Below are 22357 nucleotides of genomic sequence, written 5' to 3'. Positions count from 1 at the left end.
TTGACACTACAGTTCAAACTTGGATAACCGAAATAATACACTCACAACACTGCATTCCAATTTGTATAAGAGGTTGGATGCAAACCCTTGACACTACAGTTCAAACTAGGATAACTCACAGAATGCACTCATAACATTACATTCCAACTTGTATAACAGGTCGCATGTACACCCTTGACAATAAAGATCAAACTTGTATAACTGACAGAATGCACTTATCACAATACATTCCAACTTGCTTAAGATGTGGTATTCACACCTTTGACTCTACAATTTCACCTTGCATAACTGACAGAATGCACACATCACACTACATTCCAACTTGCAAAAGAGTTTGCATACACTTGACACTACAGTTCAAATTTGTATAACTGACAGAATGCAATATCACACAACCTTCCAACTTGCGTAAGAGGTGGTATGCACACCCTTGACTACAGTTTCAACTTGCATAACAGACAAAATGCACTCATCACACTACATTCCAACTTGCATAAGAGGTTGTATGCATGCCCTTGACAATGTAGCTCAAACTTGTATTACTGACACAATGCACTCATCACACTGCATTCCATCTACAATAAGAGTTTGCATGCATGTCCTAGATACTACAGTTTTACCTTGCATAACTGATGGAATGCACTCATCACACTACATTCCAACTTGCATAAGAGGTTGGATGAATGCCCTTGACACTACAGTTCAAACTTGCATAACTATCGGAATACTCTCATCACACTACATTCAAACTTGTGTTAGAGGTGCTATGCACACCCTTGACTCCAGTTTCACCTTGCATAACGGACAGAATGCACTCATCACGCTACTTTCCAACTTTCATAAGTGACTCAATGCATGCCCCAGACACTACAGTTTCACCTTGCATAACTGATGGAATGCACTCATCACACTACATTCCAACTTGCATAAGAGGTTGGATGAATGCCCTTGACACTACAGTTCAAACTTGCACAACCAACGGAATACTCTCATTACACTACATTCGAACTTGTGTAAGAGGTGCTATGCACACCCTTGACTCCAGTTTCACCTTGCATAACGGACAGACTGCACTCATCACACTACATTCCAACTTGCATAGGAGGTTGTATGGATGCCCTAGACACTGCAGCTCAAACGTGTCTAACTGGTAGAATGCACTCATCACACTGCATTCCAACTCACATAAGAGGTTGCATGCATGTCCTAGACACTACAGTTTAATCTTGCACAACTAACAGAATGCACTCATCACACTGCATTCCAACTTGCATAAGAGGTTGCATGCATGCCCTTGACACTACAGTTAAAACTTGCAAAACTGATGGAATGCATTCATCTCACTACATTCCAACTTGCATAAGAGGTTGCTTGCATGCTCTTGACACTGCAGTTCAAACTTGGATAACTGACAGAATGCACTCATCACACTACATCCCAACTTGCATAAGAGGTTGCATGCATGCCCTTGACACTACCTTTTTCACCTTGCATAACTGACAGAATGCACTCATCACACTACATTACACCTTGTATAAGAGACCTTGTGCACAATGTAAGTGATTGCATCCAGGCCTATGTTCATCATGTTGGAGCTCCACGAAGCACTGTAGCTCTATCAGATGCTGCACATACAGAGGAATCTCTATTTCTTCAAACAGCAATAATGATGAAAGTCAAAACAACACTGAATGAACAACACTCCAATTATAACCATTACAACAGCATAGTGATGTGACTGTGGAGCCCTGAAACCACAAAATGCTTCCTACCTCACTCATTTACTGTAAGTGTTCAGCAGTGGGGACTATTTTTGTCTCGTCATCATCTGGATTTCTGGGACTGCAGTGACAACGCTCCCTTATTGTAAACAAACAGCTCTGCGTTATTCTCCCACAATGATTACAACATGTAGATGCCTTGGAAACATCTAACAAACCCAACTCCCTGCTACCAAGCAGTAATTCACTCTACAGAAGAAGTGTAACACACACAAAGGTGCCGATTATGGTTTCAATTCTGACCAGCTGATTACGATACAGCCGGTTGGAACTGAAACCGGCAGGTCATTCCTGCTGGCTTCCGATGGGCTCAAGGGGCCCGTCGGCCAGCTGGAACCAGCCCTTAATCCAAATGGACTGCAGTTCACGCCGTCCGGAATATGATGCACAGTTACCGGCAGGGTTTCATGCCAGCCTTTCCGACATGAAAACCCTGTCAGAAAGTATGTTTGGGGACCCCTAGCAGGGCCCCCTTTCTCTTGCTGCCTCTGTTCGGGCCGAGGGGGCACCTATGGTGCCCCTCTGTTAACCCCTGAACCTTGCGTCAGGTACATTGAGGATCCTGCAACGGGGTGAAGGGATTAACAAAATCTCCCATTCTTTATGGGAGCTTGTGCTACGGTCGGTTTCTGGCCGTAACACAAGCTCCCATAGGGAAATGGGAGAATGCAACTATAACATGCGGTCGCATCATAATTAGGCGATCAGGACCGCCGACCAGAGGTCAGTCGGTCTTGTTTCTGCCACCTTGTCAGTCGGAGGAAACTCCGACTGACATCGGAATTGGCCACAAAGACTTCTGCCAGACCACATTCGATAGAATGCCTTGCATACTTCAAACCCAAGTCAGCTACAACTTTGTTCAAAATAGCACTTTCCACCCTGGAACAACTACACAAGCGTACAATAGAACGAATTCAACAAAATAATGAAAACCTTCCAGCATAAACTCGTAGAGGCATATTTATGAGATTGTCACGCAGTGCAGTGGCGCAAGGCATCTTGCTGCACTGCGTGACAGTGAAGGGCAGGAATGTGCCGTATTTAAAAGAATAGGGTGCATTCCTGTATATTCCCTGCTCTGGCGCCGTTTTCGCAGCCTAGCGCCACTGCAGGCACTCTTGCACCACGGAGAAAGGGTCCCTGTGTTGTAGGCAGGATTTTTTTTAAACACAATTCCCTAAGGTATTGTCCTCTTTCTATGTGTGTTGCAGAATGCAGCACACATAGAAAGAGGAAAAAATTAGGAGAAATACAGATATTTTGCCTCAATATGCCTCACCTGGAGAGGCATAGGGTTTTTACGCATTCCCAGGTTTACCACTTCTGGTAAATATGATAATGAATCACAAATCCATGGATGTTGTGTGGGAATACCCATGCACCAACTATGGAATGCCTCCATGGGCAAAGTAAGGCAATGCAGCTATTTGTTCTGCGTTGCTTTATTTGAGACTTATGAAGCCACTCAGGGCCACACCTGGTGGCTTTGAGTAGCTTCCTAAATCTAATTTCTGAGTTGCGTTCCTCTTGCACCACATTGTGTGGTGCAAGAGCAAAATAACGAGGCCCGCAAATATATCCTCAATGTATAAACACTCAATCAAGGTCAGACCTGGCATTGGGTGTTTCTTCAGGAAGCAGGAAGGGTTGGGGGCCGGTTTGGTACTAGAGGCCAGTTTTGTGGCAGTGAAGCAGTTTAAAAAAAGATGCAGAGTACCTTGTAAATCCAATAGTGGCAATCTATATAAATAAAAATGTAAATGTTTGTTTGTTCAAAATTGTAAAACTCCGAAAGTTCTTCACCACTTACTTTGAAATTTTGACATGGTTCGCAAATAAAGGACATTCATTCAATAAAAGCTTGAAGAATTCGAAAATAGGCAAAGAAGAAACAATCTCAGGGTGTTGGGGGTCCCGGAGGGGGTGGAGGGGTCCGACACCAGGTTGTATGTAATTGATTTCTTCAACGAAAGCTTTCCAGAGCTAATTGGGTGGAATTGGGCAACAGAGATACAGAGGGCTCACCGTATCCTATTTAAATTGCGAACACCACCAAAAGATGGTGATAAACCACGAACTATATTAGTGTTCCTGGGGATCTTTATCCTACGCCAGGCCGGACTCTAAAAGAACTTGTAGAGGGGTATCATTTTTTGTACGACCTGATTTTAGCCAAGCTACAGTGGAAAGGCGCTGGAGGTTGAGGCAACTCATCAAGCCTTTTCAAGAAAAAAGTATTCAAGCATATCTTGTCAACCCAGCCCAGCTTAAGATTATTAATCAAGGGAATACTCTTTACTTTGCATCAGAGATAAAAGCGAAAGAATATCTGGACTCTCTTGATAAATGAAGACAGAGGGGTTTAATAAACACTGCTGTTTTGTGTGAAGTTTGAGGATGGGGAGGCTAAGGGGTGGGGTGGAGGTGAGATGGAGAGTGGGGGGGAGGATAGTTTATTGTGGTGCTAGGAGGGCTACATAGAGGTTTCCTTTTTTTTGTTTTGGATATGTTGCACTTGGAGCTTGGGGAAAAAACTGCCCAGCCTCTAGCTCAGCGCACATCAAATGCACAGACCTAGGTCTGAGCGCCTCGCTGGGGTGGTTGGTAGGGGGATGGGGGAGGGAAAGCCGAGGGGGGGTGTTCTTCACTTGGATGGAGGGGAGAAAAGGGGGAAAAATCGGATTACCTGGTACGATAGTGTGTGCATATGGATTCAGGGAGTTTCTGGGAGCTATTTGAAGAAGTGGAAATTAATTATAGTTAAGAAACTACAAAGAAGTAATGGGGAAGCTTAAGGTTTGCTCTATTAATATTGGGGGCTTGAATGATTGGGGTAAAAGACAAAGGATGGGTCATTTTGTTAGATCAAATCAATTGGATGTCGTCTGTCTTCACGAGACCCATCTACCCTGGGCTAAAAAACATCTGCTTAATATTGGAGGTTATGATATATTGGCTTGCTCCTCACAAACATTTAATATCAGAGGAGTGGCTATACTGGCTAAGTCTAGTTTGGGGGGCAAGACGTCATCTGGCAGACCCGCATGGTCGATGGGCAATGGCTGAATTTGAGCTGGGTTTTATACTGTGTACGGTATATGGATCTAACCAGGACGACCCCAAAATTTTTTATAATTTGGAGGTAGAACTAGCAAATTCGCCAAGCCCCCTTTTAGTATGTGGTGATTTTAACATCTCAGCTGATTTTACAGAAATAGGTATTAATACCTTATATTTGGGCCGTAAGCCTAGGGTCTTTCGAGCGGTGAGCTCATTGATTAAATCTTATGGGCTATTGGATGTATGGGGAGCAAAATAGCCGAAGAACCCGGGGTGTGCGTACTTCTCATGCCCTTTTAAAAAATATTCTAAGCTCGGTTATTTCTTTATTTCAGTTATGGAGGTTAGTAGGGTAGAAAATAAAAAGTACTCGAAAGTCATATCCGATCATAACCCGCTAATCTTACACTATGATGTTGATACTATATTGAGGCCACCGTTAAGGCGGACTTTTGAGAGGAGACTGCTAGCAGACACTAAATTTAGGGAACACTTAAAGATTTGGGCTCAGCATTTTTTTTATATTAACCGGTATAGTACATCCCGTAATATGGTGTGGAATTCATTTAAAGTAGCCCTGAGAGGGGAGGTAATTAGCTATTCCACCAGGCTAAGGAAGGAGGCCAGGACTCAGAATGAGAACCTCTTGAGTCAACTAGCAGAGGCAGAGGAACTGCATGTGAGGGATACAGTAGGGGGGTTTGAGGCGGACGGGAGTCAGCAGAAAGTTCTAGTAATTAATGCTGAATTAAATAAACAGTTGGCTCATACAGCAGCAGTCGAGTATCAAACATATAGGGGTAGGATGTATGAGACCGGGGAGCAGGCGGGTAGATTCTTGGCCCTTAGGATTAGGCAGGAACGTAGCAGGAATGTTATAAAAATATTCGGGAGGGGGCTCAGAATTACTCAGATCCAGATCAGATCAGGAATGTTTTTAAAAACTTCTATCAGGCTCTATATGAAGAAGAGGTTAGAGCTGATATGCCCCACTTGATGAACGATGATTTAGGCCCTAAGCTGACGGAACAGGAGAGAATGGCGTTGGATGAAGATTTTTCAATGGAAGAAGTAGTTGTAGCACTTGATGGTCTGGCAATAGGGAAGGCCGTAGGACCGGATGGTATTCCATTGGAGCTATATATATATATAGCTTTCCCACCATTCCGGCCTGATTGTCTTTAAGTTAACCAGCTTGTGGTAAGAACGCAAGCGCGGAGATACCCCTATGGGGGCGAATTCCTGCGCTATACAAGAAACAAAATAATAATAATAATATAAGTGTCTACAGGAAGTTATAGTACCTATTCTGTTGGATTTATTTAACAGCATAATCTGTAATAAGGCCATCCCGGAATCTTGGGAAGAAACAAATATAGTTGTTTTTCATAAAAAAGGTAAGCCTAAGGAGGACGCCAGTGCATATTGTCCAATATCCCTCATGAATTCCGATACTAAGATCTACGCTATGGTCTTGGCCAAAAGGATGGAACGGGTCATCGCAGGTCTGGGCTTCCTGTGGCAGCATGGGTTTATCCCAGGTCGAGGAACAACTGACCATGTAAGACGGGCCGTAGCGCTATTTGACGTGCATGCTGCCTCGGGGGGGCGGATGGCGATGATCCTTCTGGATGCCGAAAAGGCTTTTGACCGCGTAACGTGGAGGTATTTATGGGGGATTTTGGAACATAGGGGCTTTGGCCCCAAGATAATGGGAGCGGTAAAGGCTATGTATGTTGTTCCCAGGGCCAGGATTCAGTTTTAATCTCCCGAGGCACACGTCAGGGCTGTCCCTGCTCCCCGATTCTTTTCGCCCTATATATAGATACATTGATAGGTAGCATAATAAGGTGTGAGGCTATCAAGCCAGTAGTATGCAAGGGACTTGAGACCAAACTATTGGCTTATGCCAATGATCTGGCTATAACTACTACAGATCCGGCAAAGGCCATGACAGCCCTCACACGGCTAGCTGTGGGATTCGGCAGTTATTCTGGATACCTCCTGAACGAGAGTAAAACTCAAGTGGTGTGCACCCACAAAGTGGAGAGACAGGATGGGAGGTTTGTTGTCTCGGCAATCTATTTAGGGGTCAGGATTAACCCCGTAATGAATTTAATTATTGAAGAAAACTTTGCCCCGCTGGTGGCGTCTATTACACAGGAGTTAAAGCGCATAGATACTATTCAGTTATCTATAATAGGTCAAGCCAATGTAATTAAAATGACTATGCTCCCTAAAATGTTATACCTCTTTCGTTCGATTCCTCTTATGGTGGTTGAGCGGTGGATAAAAACTATAGAGTCAGTATTTCTGAACTTTATTTGGCAATACCGCAAAGTTAGAAGATCTATGAGATTTGTATCCCTTCCACAAGAAAGGGGAGGGTTAGCTATCCCCAATATAAGATTTTATCACTGGGCCTGTTTGTTGAGTCAGATGGGGGTATTATTTGATCCAGCTGTTAATTCAGCTGACTCCCCTTTTGGGAGTGGTAATCTTCCCTCTATCTTTGAACTACTGGTTGGTGGAGAGGCGTACGGCCTCTTGCTACGTAGTACAGAGAGACAGTATTATAGTAAGACCCAATATAAGATACTGGATGGAATTTGGACAGTATGGAAAGGTGTCCAAAAAATGTTGGGAATCCCGAAAATTAATTATTACAAGCCTCTCTGGAACTCCAGCATTTTTCTACAATACAGTAGTGAGAGAATGGGCATTGTTTGGGAACAACGGGGAGTCAAAAGAGTAGGGGAAATTTTTAAAACAGATGTAGATAACCTGCTGAGCTTTGATGATGTCCAATGCAAATTTGGAATACCCTCCAATCATGGATTTAAATTTCTCCAAATCTGCCATACGCTTTCCGGTATTAGGCCGCGCATCCACCCAGGAGGGAGAATAAATATGATTGATTATCTATTAGGAGGTGGAACTAGAATTAAAATGATTCATAAAACATTCATTGAAAGGCTAGAAGATGATATGGACAAATGTGAGTCATCATGGATGGAGAAACTTGGGGATCCGGATTTTGATTTAGATAAAGCATTATTACTTGCGGGCAAACTGTTTCAATCCACGAATTTAAGAGCGCAACAATATAAGACTCTTTTTAATCTGTATTTTACTCCTGCTAAGCTATTTCAATGGGGTAAAAGAGAGGACGACAAGTGCCCAAGGTGTCAGGGAGGGCAAGCTAATCTTATCCACATGTTTTATCAATGTGAAAAACTGAAGGGAATCTGTGCTGAGATTGAGAAGTTTTGGCAGGGGTTGCTAGGTATTGAGATCTGCCTATGCCCTACCTTATGATATCTGGCACTGATAGTAAATTAGCCCTTGAAATGATAAGGAGGCCTTTGTGTTCATATGTGTGGATGTCCTGCGTATTATATTGGTGGCAGGATGGAAGGATAGCTTAGCACCTACTTTTCAGATGTGGTTAGCAAGGCTTATGGGTATTCATAACATCGAGTCCTCTCTTTATACCCGGAGAGGCAAAAGGATGAGAGAGATGGGCCAGAGTATCTGGGCTCCGCTTAATATCTGGAGAGAATCCCATATTTAATTTACCCCATTGAACATATATGAACTTTTTCCCCTGATTTTATTACAGTAATTATATATGTGTATAATATGTATTTTTTTACTGTATTTGTTGTTGAATCTCTAGTGTCCTAATATGTCTATATCTATGTATCTATTTATTGATCATAGGAAGGTATTTTTTTTGGACTGTTCTGCATATTGTTTTGTACCAGGTACTAATAAAAATAAAAATATACACAATGTTGCATTCGAATATGCGTGTGTCGAATACGCGCATGTTTTTAATCGAAAGCCCGAACAGACACATAAAAATTTCAATGTTCGTTTGTTCAAAATCTTAAATCACCGAAAGTTCTTCACCGATTGCTTTGAAATTTTGACACAACGTTGGATTTGAATAAGCGCGTGTTTATATATACACAACGTTGGATATGAATACGGCGTGTCCAATACGCGTGTGTTTTTAATCGAAAGGCCGAACAGACCCTATCGATTTGGTTGCTGCACAACAACTAAATTATAATCCTGTGTGCTCTAGGAGTTTGCAACGGCGCTCAAGAGGTAATACACACTTATAATAGCTTACTACAATTTCTATTTACTTGGGTGCTTACAACATTTGGGGGAGGAAAACACCCTACTCCTCCCTGCGTAATCAAAATTGATTAGGCACACCTAAAAAATCATACAAATTGAAGCACTCCCACAATAATAGCTCCAATTAGCCAAATAATTTGAATGATCCAAGGACTTTTGAAGATTATCTTCTTTTATTCCAATTCCAATCCCAAACCAACGCGTATCGCCAAGGTCATAAAACACCTATCGGCTTCATCAGGGCTGGAAATAACACAAAGGTTTCTGTCTTAGCGATATATACAAGTGTTACAATTGCAAAAATTATATAGAGCCCCATTAGGCCCGTAGAGAAAACCTGTGCCATTTTGAATCCATTACTTAGTGAATACATGCACATCACTCCTATTTACACATGCTTAGTTTTGACAACATTATTTAAAACATATTAACGACAATACATTTTCATGTGAAGAACTTGATCCCAATATGTATCTCAGTGGTGTCACACAAGAGCCTATACATGTCCATGCATATTTGAAAGTGAACAGCCACCTGTGACATCAATTGCAACATTCCGCTTATACCCCAAAGGTTTTTTCTGATGTTAACTCTGACGATATTTTACCTTGTCTTCATATAAACAATCTTGTGCCTGAGGGGAGAAACATTTTCCTTACTCTTAAGTCTCGGCATGAAGGAAGACTGATCAACTACGCAACACGAATTAATGCTGCCTTTTTCAAAAACCAAAATTTCCTACCTCTATAAATTTCAGGGAGATCGCTCTCTCTATTCCCTATCGCTATAGTCCATTGGTTGGAGAAAAGCCTCTCTTCAGTATTCGCAATTCCTAAAGAATAATTAATGCCCCCATTTTAAAACTCATGTATTTTTATATATCTATCCATTTTTATGGTTTCCAAGCTTTCCAAACTAACGACAGAAATAGCCATTTATCAGTGCTCTGCTCTCACCTGCAGTTCTATTCGGTAAATCAATCCGATCCAGTTTCTCTTATTCCCAAATTGTCCAATTTATTCTTTCTTTAATCTTGCTTTATATCTGAAAATTAGATATCACAATTAAACTTCCACTTATCTTTACGTTGGCAACTACAACTGTTCCTAATATTTCCCACTCAAACTCATACCTTAGTCTGTAACTTCACTCCATTTATCTTCTTCCTTTCTCCACCCTTAGTCCTGCATCGCTCCCTGTTAAAATGAAAGGCGGCATAGCTTACTATTATTATTCCCAATGCTCAAAACCGCTTTATCTCTACATTATATCCTTCTATTATGGATACTCACCCTCCACGTTGTCTTGGCGTCCCGAGTACAGGCAACACCTTCACTACTTCCTGATTCCGTTATGTTCCTAAACTAAACATAAAAAGCGGACTTGCCGCTATTATTTTCCCGGTCGCCATCTTTGAGTGGGGACTTTGCCAGATAGTGCGTTTCCTGATACTTCTTGATTAACATCAAAAACAGACTCACCGTTTACGCTACCCAGGCCGCCATCTTAGAATAGAGTTAAACCAAAGTACTTAATCTTAAATGACAGATTTCCAAGACGCACAAAACATCTCCATTACAATTACAAGTACCACATTGTTTTTAACTCTTAATCTCCCAGGAAAAACTCCAACTCCCGGTCATAATTTAGGCCGTCCTCCACTGCCCGCAAGCGCATTATCCATCTTGCCTCCTGCCGCCTTAATTTCAGTTCTCTGTTTCCCCCTCGTTGATCTATGTACTATGGACTATAGCGATAAGGAATAGAGAGAGCGATCTCCCTGAAATTTATAGAGGTAGGAAATTTTGGTTTTTGGAAAAGGCAGCATTAATTCGTGTTGCGTAGTTGATCAGTCTTCCTTCATGCCGAGACTTAAGAGTAAGGAAAATGCTTCTCCCCTCAGGCAGGAGATTGTTTATATGAAGACAAGGTAAAATATTGTCAGAGTTAACATCAGAAAAAACCTTTGGGGTATAAGCGGAATGTTGCAATTGATGTCACAGGTGGCTGTTCACTTTCAAATATGCATGGACATGTATAGGCTCTTGTGTGACACCACTGAGATACATATTGGGATCAAGTTCTTCACATGAAAATGTATTGTCGTTAATATGTTTTAAATAATGTTGTCAAAACTAAGCATGTGTAAATAGGAGTGATGTGCATGTATTCACTAAGTAATGGATTCAAAATGGCACAGGTTTTCTCTACGGGCCTAATGGGGCTCTATATAATTTTTGCAATTGCAACACTTGTATATATCGCTAAGACAGAAACCTTTGTGTTATTTCCAGCCCTGATGAAGCCGATAGGTGTTTTATGACCTTGGCGAAACGCGTTGGTTTGGGATTGGAATTGGAATAAAAGAAGAGAATCTTCAAAAGTCCTTGGATCATTCAAATTATTTGGCTAATTGGAGCTATTATTGTGGGAGTGCTTCAATTTGTATGATTTTTTAGCTGCACAACAACTACAAGGGATGCATAGAGACAATAGTCTACATTTATTAGGATGGACAGTTAGGGGCCGATTCCGATTCGGTAAAATCCAGTCTGAATCGCCGTACGGATCATTTTTCCCGTACGAATCGTATCCCGAACCGTCCCCAGTACGTACGATGTAGTACGATGTGCACCCAATGCAGTTCTCCTTACGAATCGTACCAAGGACCATACGACTCAATAATCCGTACGGATCGCACTCGGAACACGCAGTATGCGATGTCCGTACGGATCGAAGCAGCTTTGTACGACCCAGCAAGTACGATTCGTATCGACAACACTCCGTACGACTCTTTTTTTTACGGGAGCTGAAAACGTCCAGAAAAGCAGATTTCGCCTCGTAATCCGTACGGAACGGACCCTCTGGGTATGGTGCGTACACCCCATGAATGCATGGGTATGGTGCGTCGGTGTACGGTGCGTACACCCCTGGATTTCAGGTGTACGGTGCGGTTGTCCCCGTGCGTACACCCCATGAATGTTGGCGTATGGTGCGTAGGGGTACAGTACGTACCCCCCAAGGCCGTAGGTGTACGGTGCATACACCCCATGCGTACACCCCTTGAGTTTAGGGGTACGGTGCATATGTGAATGTGTGGCTCTCCGTACAAATTGCCTATACGCGACGTGTTCCGTACGAATCACGTACACATTCCCCGGTCCGGATCGTACTTGGCGGGTCGTACGGCAGGTTTACGAATCGTACGGTTCACTGTGAGGGTCTATGTCGTACGGAGTTAGCCTTGTTTTTCGTACGGTTCGCACGGATTCTGACATATTTTTTACCTACAGATCGTACTACGCGATTCGCACGGATTTGTATGATTCGTACGGAAACAGCTACGAATACAAATCGTCGTACGGATTCGTTTCCCGATTCAGAATTGACCCCTTAGTGTCAGGATGGCAGACCGGGAAGTGGGTGGAGGTAGGGGGGAGGAGTTGGTTCACTTTGCAACATTAGCGCATATTTATATATACACAACATTGGATTCGAATACGCGCGTGTCCAATACGCACATATTTTTAATTAAAAGGCTGAACAGACCCTATCGATTTGCTTGCTGCGCAACAACTACAAGGGACGCATAGAGACAATAGTCACAAAAACATATTGTATACTGACAAGCATTGTGAAATTAAATATATTAGACACGTGCGCTTACTCTTTTCTTTCTCTTCCATTTAACCAGACTGAGCCACAGCAACGCATGGCCAGGTACAGCTAGTGCAACAATAAAAGTGGCAAGATAACTCTGGTGATTAATGTACATGCTGGAGAGAGATCTATCTGAGCTTTGTCTGGTAGCAGTTTTCACTCATCTAAGGTAGTGCAGAGGTTAATATGCCTGCTGAAAAGAGTGTGTACTATGTAGATCACAGAACAGTATTTTATGTGCATAGCTCAGTGGTTTACCACTTTTGTCACAGTGATCCTTTTGTTACTGTGCAGTACATAAATTACAGTTGTAATGTAGGTTAGAAAGTTATGTTTTTATCCCAGTCTTTCATTATCCTAATTTTGCTAAAAATGTTTTTTGGGGGTAGAAATAAATTCTTATTAGTAAAGTCAACTCTAACTACTGTATTACATTGTGAATCTTGAGTTTGTGCTTCTCCAGACCAAGCACGAGCGGTGAGAGGCATTGTTGGAGGGTGAATGTGAGGGAATCTTTGAAGAGCCCCAACAGAAAATGATGTTTTCAGGTGCATTGAAAGGTCATCATTTACTATGCTTTAAATTCTAATACAATTGAATATATAATGACAAATGTGTTGTAGAATGCACCATTTTTGCAAATTTTCCCAAATGTTCTTGGAGGGAGAACCCCCCAAACCCTCTTGTAGTTGTCAGGTTTGTTCATTGCACTCGCTCACATTGCATCATATGGGGGCTGGTCTAGGACACTTTTAAAACACAGGGACCAATATATAGATCCCGCCCTGAAACGGAAAAGAAGTGATTGCTCCCATTGTGTAAGATCAATAGATAAATACATAGGGGGTTCACCTATAAGTAAAGATCTGTAACAATTCAGAATTGTAGATGTGACTAGTTCGTTTTTCATCCTTAGGGCTTCAGTGTATTGCAAAAATGTTGCTTTCACCTTTAACTCGTCTGCTTTAGAAATACTACTTGGCTCAGTGAACAAAGAAGACAATCCCAGGGTTACTAGAGTGTCCCGAATATAAATCTACTGTAAAATAGAGAAAGCATTTTCAAGGTTGAGAGACTCAAGGATGATATCCTGCTTAGCATTTCTGCTAGAATAATCCAAATGCTGATCCACAACAGGAGAGGCACCAAGTGGACCGTGTCAGAAATAAATCCCTGGTTAGCTAGAAGTGTTAGGTGGTAAGTTCAGCAGATGACAAAGAAAACTATTTTTCTCTGCCTGTTGGGAGCGATTTTTTTTTAAACCACAAAACTGCACCATAGATAGAAGTGCAAATACACTGGGAGTTGTATACCTTCAATGCTGAGAAGACAGTCTTCCTAGTGCCTGGTCTAATAAGATTGCAGACCATACCTACAGTTCAACTGAGTTTGAGGCCAGAGTTGTTGAACTGGGAATGGCAAGACCCTGAAGACCTGAAGGTCAAGCACAGATAGCAGAAGTAATCAGCAATCGTAAGTGCATGCCCTTGTTGGTAATTTTATCTAATCTAATTTACAAGGCCTGCAGGACATGATATGCGATTAAGAGTAATTCGTTTTAGTCAAGATTTTGCAAAAAAAGAGCAAAACAGTCCACCAGCTGCCGCAGTGCATTAGGAGTAAGGGCTAAAAGGACTGCAATGTTGACATAGAGTAAGGAGTGCCTGCCATTCTACTTGAGTTGAAATTAAGTGAGCTGTCCCATTTATGTAGAGTATTAAAAGCAGAGGTGCCAGCATGCAGGGTATATAAACTATTCACCGAAGGGGTGACCACAATGTGGTCCTGTTAACTGAATCAAAAGCAGTGGACAGTTCCATAAATGCAAGATAGATGGGGCCACATCTAGCGTGATTACACTTATTAACAATCAGGGCTAGGTTTAGACACTGCTCATTTGTACCTAAATTTGGTCAGAATCCAAATTGAAAAGGAGAGAGAATGCCCTTATCACCAGCCCATTTGACTAAGCCAAAATCAAAATACACACAGATGATGGACGGAATGCAGAGCAAATCAAACATTCCCTCACAGTGAAGAGATCTGGGTTAAATGCATTGTTCTTTTGCTCACCATACCACCCCAGTTTAGACCCAGCCATGTGAAAATCAGTCTTGGGCCAGTTCCTCATGGGAACAGTCGAGCCTGAATTGCCAGGCCAGGTCCTCCTTGGCATGCAAAACAACGATGGATTTAACCCAGATCTTTAAATGGGTGTGAATGTTTGATTAATTCAGCATACCGTCCATCATCTTTTATTTTTGCATTTGCCACCCTCAGTAGAAAGGGTATGCCCAGACGTGGGTCCAATGCTTCCTACGCCACCAGATTGAAGCTAGTGTTATGATTTGCAATTTACCCCAATACAGGCCTGGGTAGTCACCTAAATTACTATGGAAACGTCAACCTGCCTATATAATCAGTAAACTGTACAAAAAGTTCTTTTTTATATATATATATATATTTTTCATGATTAGTATGCATAAAGTTGATCACAATTCATCTATATAAAGTTACTGACATAAATACATCAAACATGTAGAAATAAATAAGGTCCCACCCACACACATTCAAACCAGCATCCATTCAGGTAGTCAACCATTCAAGCATACCCAGACAAACCTATCAATAAAACACATTCAAGTCGCACATAGAACAATAAGGTAAATGGACAAGGCAGGTCCATCAATAAGCATATGACAGACTGTTGTGTGTTCTCTTGCTTTGAGATGATAGTTAAATCCAAACACACGCAGTAATTCAGCGCCAACGCGCATTTTGGTGCCTCACCCAGATGTGGGCTCCACCTTCATCAGGGTAACATGAATAGCATAGTGTGGAACACAGAGAAAGAACCTAATGGGGAATGGAAAAAGGAGGGAATAATGAAATAAACAACAATCAAAACAATAAGTTAATTCCTAAAACAGACACAGTTTCATAATTAGTTATAGAACAAAGTGGACTACGGGATGATAAAAAATAGAACATATTTAAAACCAATATGATCATTAGCCTCAGAAGGACATGTAAGTATTGATAGTTCATTTGTATAATCAGAGTTCAATAAATGAAGCGGAAGAGCCTGTACCAAAAGGCAAGATGTGGAGAGTAAGCTAGGTTCCACCACCATAACATAATGAAAGAGATGAGATAAAATTGTTGACCCAAGAAAAAGTTCACCCAAACTTTTAGTTATAGACTACAAAACACACAAACAATGTGGTATGCATATATCCAATATTGTGACTATCTATCGACTAACATACACCGACCAATCATGACTTACTTATGAATAGTCCAAAGAATGAGGGACACACAGACGGGAGCTGAAACCAGCTCAACAAAAGATATCTGTAGGAATGAGGACAGGCTGGGGTATCAGAAAAGGATAAATCAGAGAATCCCTGTAGAGCAGCATACTCGGTTGGTAGGGGGCCCCTTTCTTACTGGGTAGTCACCTAAGCTTTAACCTACATTCACCCTGCCATTGTACTACTTAACGCTTATGATGCTGACGTTTTACCTAGTTAGGTGCTGTATAAATGTTGTGTGGTTTTCCCCAAAAACTAGCCTCATTTATTATGCATGAGAGACCTGGGTCCCTGCTTGCTACCCAGGCCTCTGGCCTCACATCTTGGGGTTTTCCAGGATTCTGACCAGACCCACCAGGAGACTGACTCCTGGCTTTACATGAACGTGGTTCAGGGGAGACATGCTAAGTTTAGAAATTATGGGCCTCTTTTATTAGTTTTTTCGGAAGGGCTGTGCCTCAGGCCTTCCTGCAGGACTGACCTACGGCAAAAGAAAAGGTCAGCAATGCGTTGTATCTCTCAGATACAGCACATTCAGATATGGCACATTCAGACACGGCGCATTCCTGTCCTTTTCCCCTGCGCTGGCACACAATGGGCCATACGCCAATGCAGGCACCTTTGCATCATGATGCGAGGAGGCCTGCGTTGTGGGGATGACTATTATTGTGCAGAAAGGGAAACCTTCCTGCACAAAAACAATCAATAGAGGCTTTTTCCTCTTCTATGTGTGCCTCAGAGTTATGATTTCTTGTAAATCTTGGGCAGTGTTAAAAAGCCATGGATGTTGCTGGGAACACCCCCAGCAACACCCATCGCGTGCCCCTTTAACACAGAAAACTACATTAAAGGGAACAATATTTAAGAGGCAGGATTAAGCCAAAAAAAGTGGCTTCGTGCTGCCTGATAAATATGGATCAGGCTCCTGCGCCACCGGAAAGTGACGCACCGGCGTTGCAAGAGGCTTATAAATAAACCCCTCTATTTCTGGATTGTGGATCAGCAGAGCATGTTGGGACTCCAAAATAATGTAGTCTAGGGAATATGACCTTTCAGAATAAGATTGCACATAATTTAACTGGGAAGTTGCACCAGAATTATAAAGGAAATAAGTAACAAAAATGTAACCTATTGCAACCCCACTGCACTTGGGCAACAATCATAAACATAGAAGTACTGGACAAGTGCATCATTGATTTTAGAAGTTTAATATTAAGCGCGGAGATACCCTTCCGAGGATTGACTTCCTGCGCTATACAAGAATACAAATAAACAAATAAATATAGGTCGACTAGCTCCCAGATGTAGCAAGGGTCTCTACAAATAACTGTAGCAGGAGCATCTCCAGCACAAAATGTTATATATAGAACTCCATGGGGTTTGGAGATGGAGTAAATGTATCACAGAGAGCAGGGTGTGATGGGGGGAGGGCATGTATTTGGGACAGTGCTGGACAATGCAGTGCACAGCTAAGTGCAGAGACGTTTTAAGGCAGGGGCAACGTGGGCTCTGGCCCAGGGCCCCAGCCTTTCAGGACCCCCCTGCTAGAGCCAGCTGTGTTCTGCAGAGAGTTTTGCCATGGTGACCTTGAATATTTTTTAAACAGATTGTTTTAAATAGCGTTTTTCTATCATTTATGTTTAATGTGTGCAAGACTTTTACAGGCATTTTGCAGACAAAATGTGTTTATGTTTTATGCTACATCCATATAAAAAGTTTCTTTTAGATCAATACAGGACCTCCCATATGAGGAATGGAAGGGTGTCACGGAAATTATGGGAGTAATATTAGTGAGATGCTGCTGTGTTACAATAGTGAAAACACGCACCACAATCCCTTAATATTAGATGTAAACACATGTAGAATTTGGCCAAAGAGGGCATGAAACAGCAGAGACTGGATCATAAGTTCGAAGGGCCCCCAAAATACCTTTGGCTGAGGCACATGTCGCACATTACACTCTTCGTGACAATTTAGGTGATTATCATCCTGATTTTCTCTTCAATACCTTTGCTCTGCTAATAGCTATGTTATTAAGTTACTTTTCTTTTTCTTTCGAATTTCTGTTTTTATTTATTTTTTAGGCAGCACTTATTTTTCGGGTTTCTTTAATATCTTTTCTTAGGTCATTTGAGAAACTTCCTTTTGGCCTCTGTCACAATTTTTATTGTCTGTTTCCAATTTGTGTTAACTGTTTTCTGAAACCCATGTACATATTTTATTCTAGACATTTTTATGGAAATTCAGTGGACGCTCCTACCCTTGATATTCTGTCCTGACGATGACCCTTCATTTAGTAATGGGTTGAAAGGCCTTTGACGTTAAAGATGTGGCTCTAATTAATGAGGACACAACTGTTTTGCTGTGTGTTTCTGTTTTGCTTTGAACGCTGTTCTTGTTTTTTCCTCAGCCACTAATTGTTCGTTTACACCTGTCATTGTTTACATTTGTAACATTGTTTTTGTAACTGTGTGAGCGCCATTATTGTTGTGAATATGTGTTTTTGATACGCTTCCTTTGATAATATTAAAAAATCTTTATGAAATCTAAAAGAAACTATTTGTCCATGGTTATTGGGTGTTTTAATGGTTGGGTAGCACCTTTTTCTGATTTTATTTTTCTTTCTCTTACTTGGGGAGGTCTATTTTTCTTAGTCTGATTGTAAAATTGTTTTCATCCTTAGTGGTGTACTTGAACCATTGTTTGGGTTATAGTGTTAGCTAGCCCCTGTTTTAGGTTCTAGGGTTGCCCCTGTTGTTTGTAATTACTATGCACCCAGTCATATCACTATGCTAATTTGTGTTTTTTCTTCATATTGCCTTCTAAAGCAACGTATGTCCTGTTGCACTATAATAATTATATAGGTATCTCTAATTGTTCTCGTTGATGTGCCTTAACATCAATATTGTTGGAAAGAGCACTATATAAAACCGTTAAATACATTCATTATTTTAGAGCATAAGTGACCCCAGTGAAGAATACAATGTAAAACATGCAAGTGGCAATAACAGTTTGAGCAGTTTGAGAAAAAAAGCTCAACAAAATCCCAAACATTTAGGACATTATATTTGTAAGCCAATATCTTTGAATGATACCAACAGTAGCAAGAAAGTGTTTTTTAATGTGAACACAAAACATGAAATAGGTAAGACTTCACGCTCACAAATAACAGCTCTAGATACATTAGTACCCTAGCAGTTAGAGGCAACATGGATGCCCAACTCAAAGTGCACTTTATGTGGAAAAGTCTTGATCTAAAGGACAAGGCCCTCTTTAGGGTTTGAGTCATCTTTTGGGGGAAACTATTTCTCCCTCTACTCATCCTGCTGATTACACATCTTCACCCTCAAAACAGAGAAGTTTAGAGGATTGACTGTCTTAATAACCATGTGATGCTCCCTTGGGACACTTGTAAAAAGCTACATAGAGTACTGCATCTACATTTAAAGATTCATACCAGGCATTAGACTATGCTATATGAAAGAAGAGGCCTCGTCGCAATGTACTAGCAATAGGATAGCTTTCCATCCCACACTATAGGAGTCACCATTTCATAATGATTAAGGTTATCATGTCTTTCACTTGTTTAGATGCAGCTGAGTGTCAGCGATGCCCGGACGATCAATGGCCCAATGAGAGGAGGGATATGTGTGTCCCCAGAGTAATCGAATTCCTCTCCTACGAAGAGCCGCTGGGCCTGGTGTTGGCCATTACAGCCACTTTCCTCACACTCCTCACTACTGCTATTTTGTGCACCTTCCTCTGGTACCGCGAGACGCCCATCGTCAGAGCCAACAACCGCGGGCTCAGCTTCCTCCTACTCCTGGCCCTCATGCTCTGCTTTCTCTGCTCCATGGTTTTTATCGGTCAGCCCACCAGCCTCAGCTGCATGGTCCGACAAACCCTCTTTGGAGTAGTATTCTCTGTCAGTATCTCATCTGTCCTAGCCAAAACCATTCTGGTGGTCATGGCCTTCAAGGCTACAAGCCACCACAGCCCTTGGAGAAGGTGGCTGGGGCCCAACACAGCCAATGGAGTCGTCTGCCTCTGCTCAGTGCTCCAGGTCATCATATGCACTGTTTGGATCCTGAAGTCCCCTCCATTCCCAGAAATGAACACGGAAGCTAATGAGGGGAGGATCATCTTCCAGTGCAATGAAGGGCACTCCTTTTTCTTCTACTGCATGATGGGATACATGGCGCTTCTTGCCCTGGTTAGCTTTATTGTGGCCTTTCTAGCAAGAACTTTGCCTGCCAGTTTCAACGAGACAAAACTAATTACTTTTAGCATGCTGGTGTTTCTCAGTGTGTGGTTGTCCTTCATCCCAGCATACACCAGCACCCGAGGCAAGTACATGGTGGCTGTGGAGGTGTTTACCATCCAGTCCTCCAGCGCCGGGCTACTTGGCTGCATTTTCTTCCCAAAATGTTTCATTATCCTGCTAAAACCCAAGCTCAATTCTCGAGAACATTTAAAAGAGAAAGCAACTATGGCCATAAAATAATAAATCATTGAAAAAGATAGAGAGTTTCCTTTGAGGTCTTGAAATGTTTTCAGTAAAACCACATTTCATGGGCTGGGCTAAATCTCTGAAGTTTGCACAAGTGTTTTGGTTGTGTAACCAAACAGAATAAAAGGAAAAGTCTTCTAAATATAAAGTTTTCAGAGACGATTTTGTGGTGATCTTGGTATGATTACATCATAACCTCATGTCATGAGAATCTCAAATGTTATTTGTGGATTGCTAGTTTAGTAGTTCTATGTGAAACAGTTACTCTGGGACTGCTGCAGCTGTGGCTAATAAATATTCATCTTGAAGTATTCTTGTCTACTGGCACTTTCTACATTATACTTCATTACAATTTGGGGACGTTTTAGCCACAGCAAAGGATCCACGCAGTTAAGAAGCACGGCTTGCAACAAAAAAATCCAGAAGGAAAGAATAGTCTCTCAAGAAAAAGACTTCGTTTTCAATGAAGAAAAACAGACCTGTATACTTCCATTTATTTGCTCCTTTAAGCACAAGATTATTTCTTTAAAGACTCATACTTTCATCGTCTTTATTCAGACTACGATCTATGCTGCTTTAACGATCATTTTAATCAGAAAAGACTGTGCAACATCTGAAGTTGTGTGATTATTATATTAAATCACTTAATTTATGGCTTATAAGAGTGAAATATATTAAATAAGCCCAATGTGAAACAGCCATCACTCCATTCTTAATAAACAAATCCTACAGCAAATGCACGAAGCAGAGAGTAATTTAAAAGTCGTCTGTGAACTCTTCTGCAATGTTACAATTTGTTATTTGAAATCCGGAGCAAGACAGTAATTATATTTGGACAGAAACCTGTTTTTCAAAAGTGAAGATATTCTTTTGTGTGCGCATGTTTTTGGTTGAAAAATTAACAGATGCACACCGAGTGAAAGAATTTGAAAAAAAGGCAGTTATTAGCTTTGAAAAGAAGCATTTTTGGCTAAAGATAACATAATTACGGTGACTTTGAGTTATTGATTTAACATGCGGCAGATAATTGAATCAAACAGCTGATATTTTAAAAGTAAATATATCCATCTGTGCACGAGAAGCAAAGCGCGAGGCTGTGGTGAAGTTTGAAGTGCGGTTCGAAAGTAAACATAGCTCGCTGTGGGCTTCAAGCCAAGCGCGAGGTTAGACTGACTGCACTTCTAAAGTAAACTAATCCAGCCGTGCGCCTTCATTCAAGCGCGAGGTGGAAACTCTAAAACAAACAAACTCAACTGTGCGCGTCTAGTGAAGCGCGAAGAGGAAAACGAGTTTAAAAGCCTGCTGTCCGTGTATTCGTTTGAGTAAAATAAAAAGAAAACAGAACCTACAGTTTTACGAGTGTTAAGGGAAACCACTTTAAAGGAAATTGCTCACTCAGGCAAGTGCGAAAGTTTGAGTTTCTTCATTTCAAGGACACTAATTCCTCAGTCAGTCACGATCACTTCAGTTGTTGTGTAGAATACTAAAAGAGTGACAATTGAAGAAGGACTACAGGAAGTAGTCGATTTTCCTGATTAACATTTTGCAGAACAACTAGAACGCTCACTTTTACTGTAAAAGGAACATCAGGAAGTTATTTCTTTTTCTTCATTTTGCAAAAGTCTCCACCTAAGCAACTCATACAACTTGATCTAAAGAAAAATAGATTATTCAAGCAATTGCACATCCGTGATGTGCACTCGCAGACCCAAGTAACAGGATTTTGTTTTACAGATTTACTCTGCACATCCGTGATATGCACACGCACAGAAAGTTAAGTAATAAGGAAAAGCCACATTTCTTTAATGCATATCCGTGATATGCACACGTTTAAAGAAGTAACAATTCAATAGTAATCAATTATATGTTGTGTAGAA

At 41.4% G+C, this 22357-nt stretch overlaps 1 protein-coding gene across 1 annotated transcript in view; it reads left to right on the top strand.

Moving 5' to 3' along the window:
* The window catches only part of LOC144762987 (extracellular calcium-sensing receptor-like), a 148262-nt gene extending 127788 nt beyond the window's left edge, over positions 1-20474 (top strand). The window contains exon 7 of the mRNA XM_078648301.1: positions 19561-20474. Within this exon, the coding sequence (XP_078504427.1) occupies positions 19561-20474 (914 nt within the window). The remainder of the gene's footprint in view (positions 1-19560) is intronic.
* Positions 20475-22357: the final 1883 nt, after the last annotated feature.

This window comes from Lissotriton helveticus, chromosome 6, assembly GCF_964261635.1.
Source record: "Lissotriton helveticus chromosome 6, aLisHel1.1, whole genome shotgun sequence".
Lineage (NCBI taxonomy): Eukaryota > Metazoa > Chordata > Amphibia > Caudata > Salamandridae > Lissotriton > Lissotriton helveticus.
This window is presented reverse-complemented; position numbering and strand designations above follow the sequence as displayed.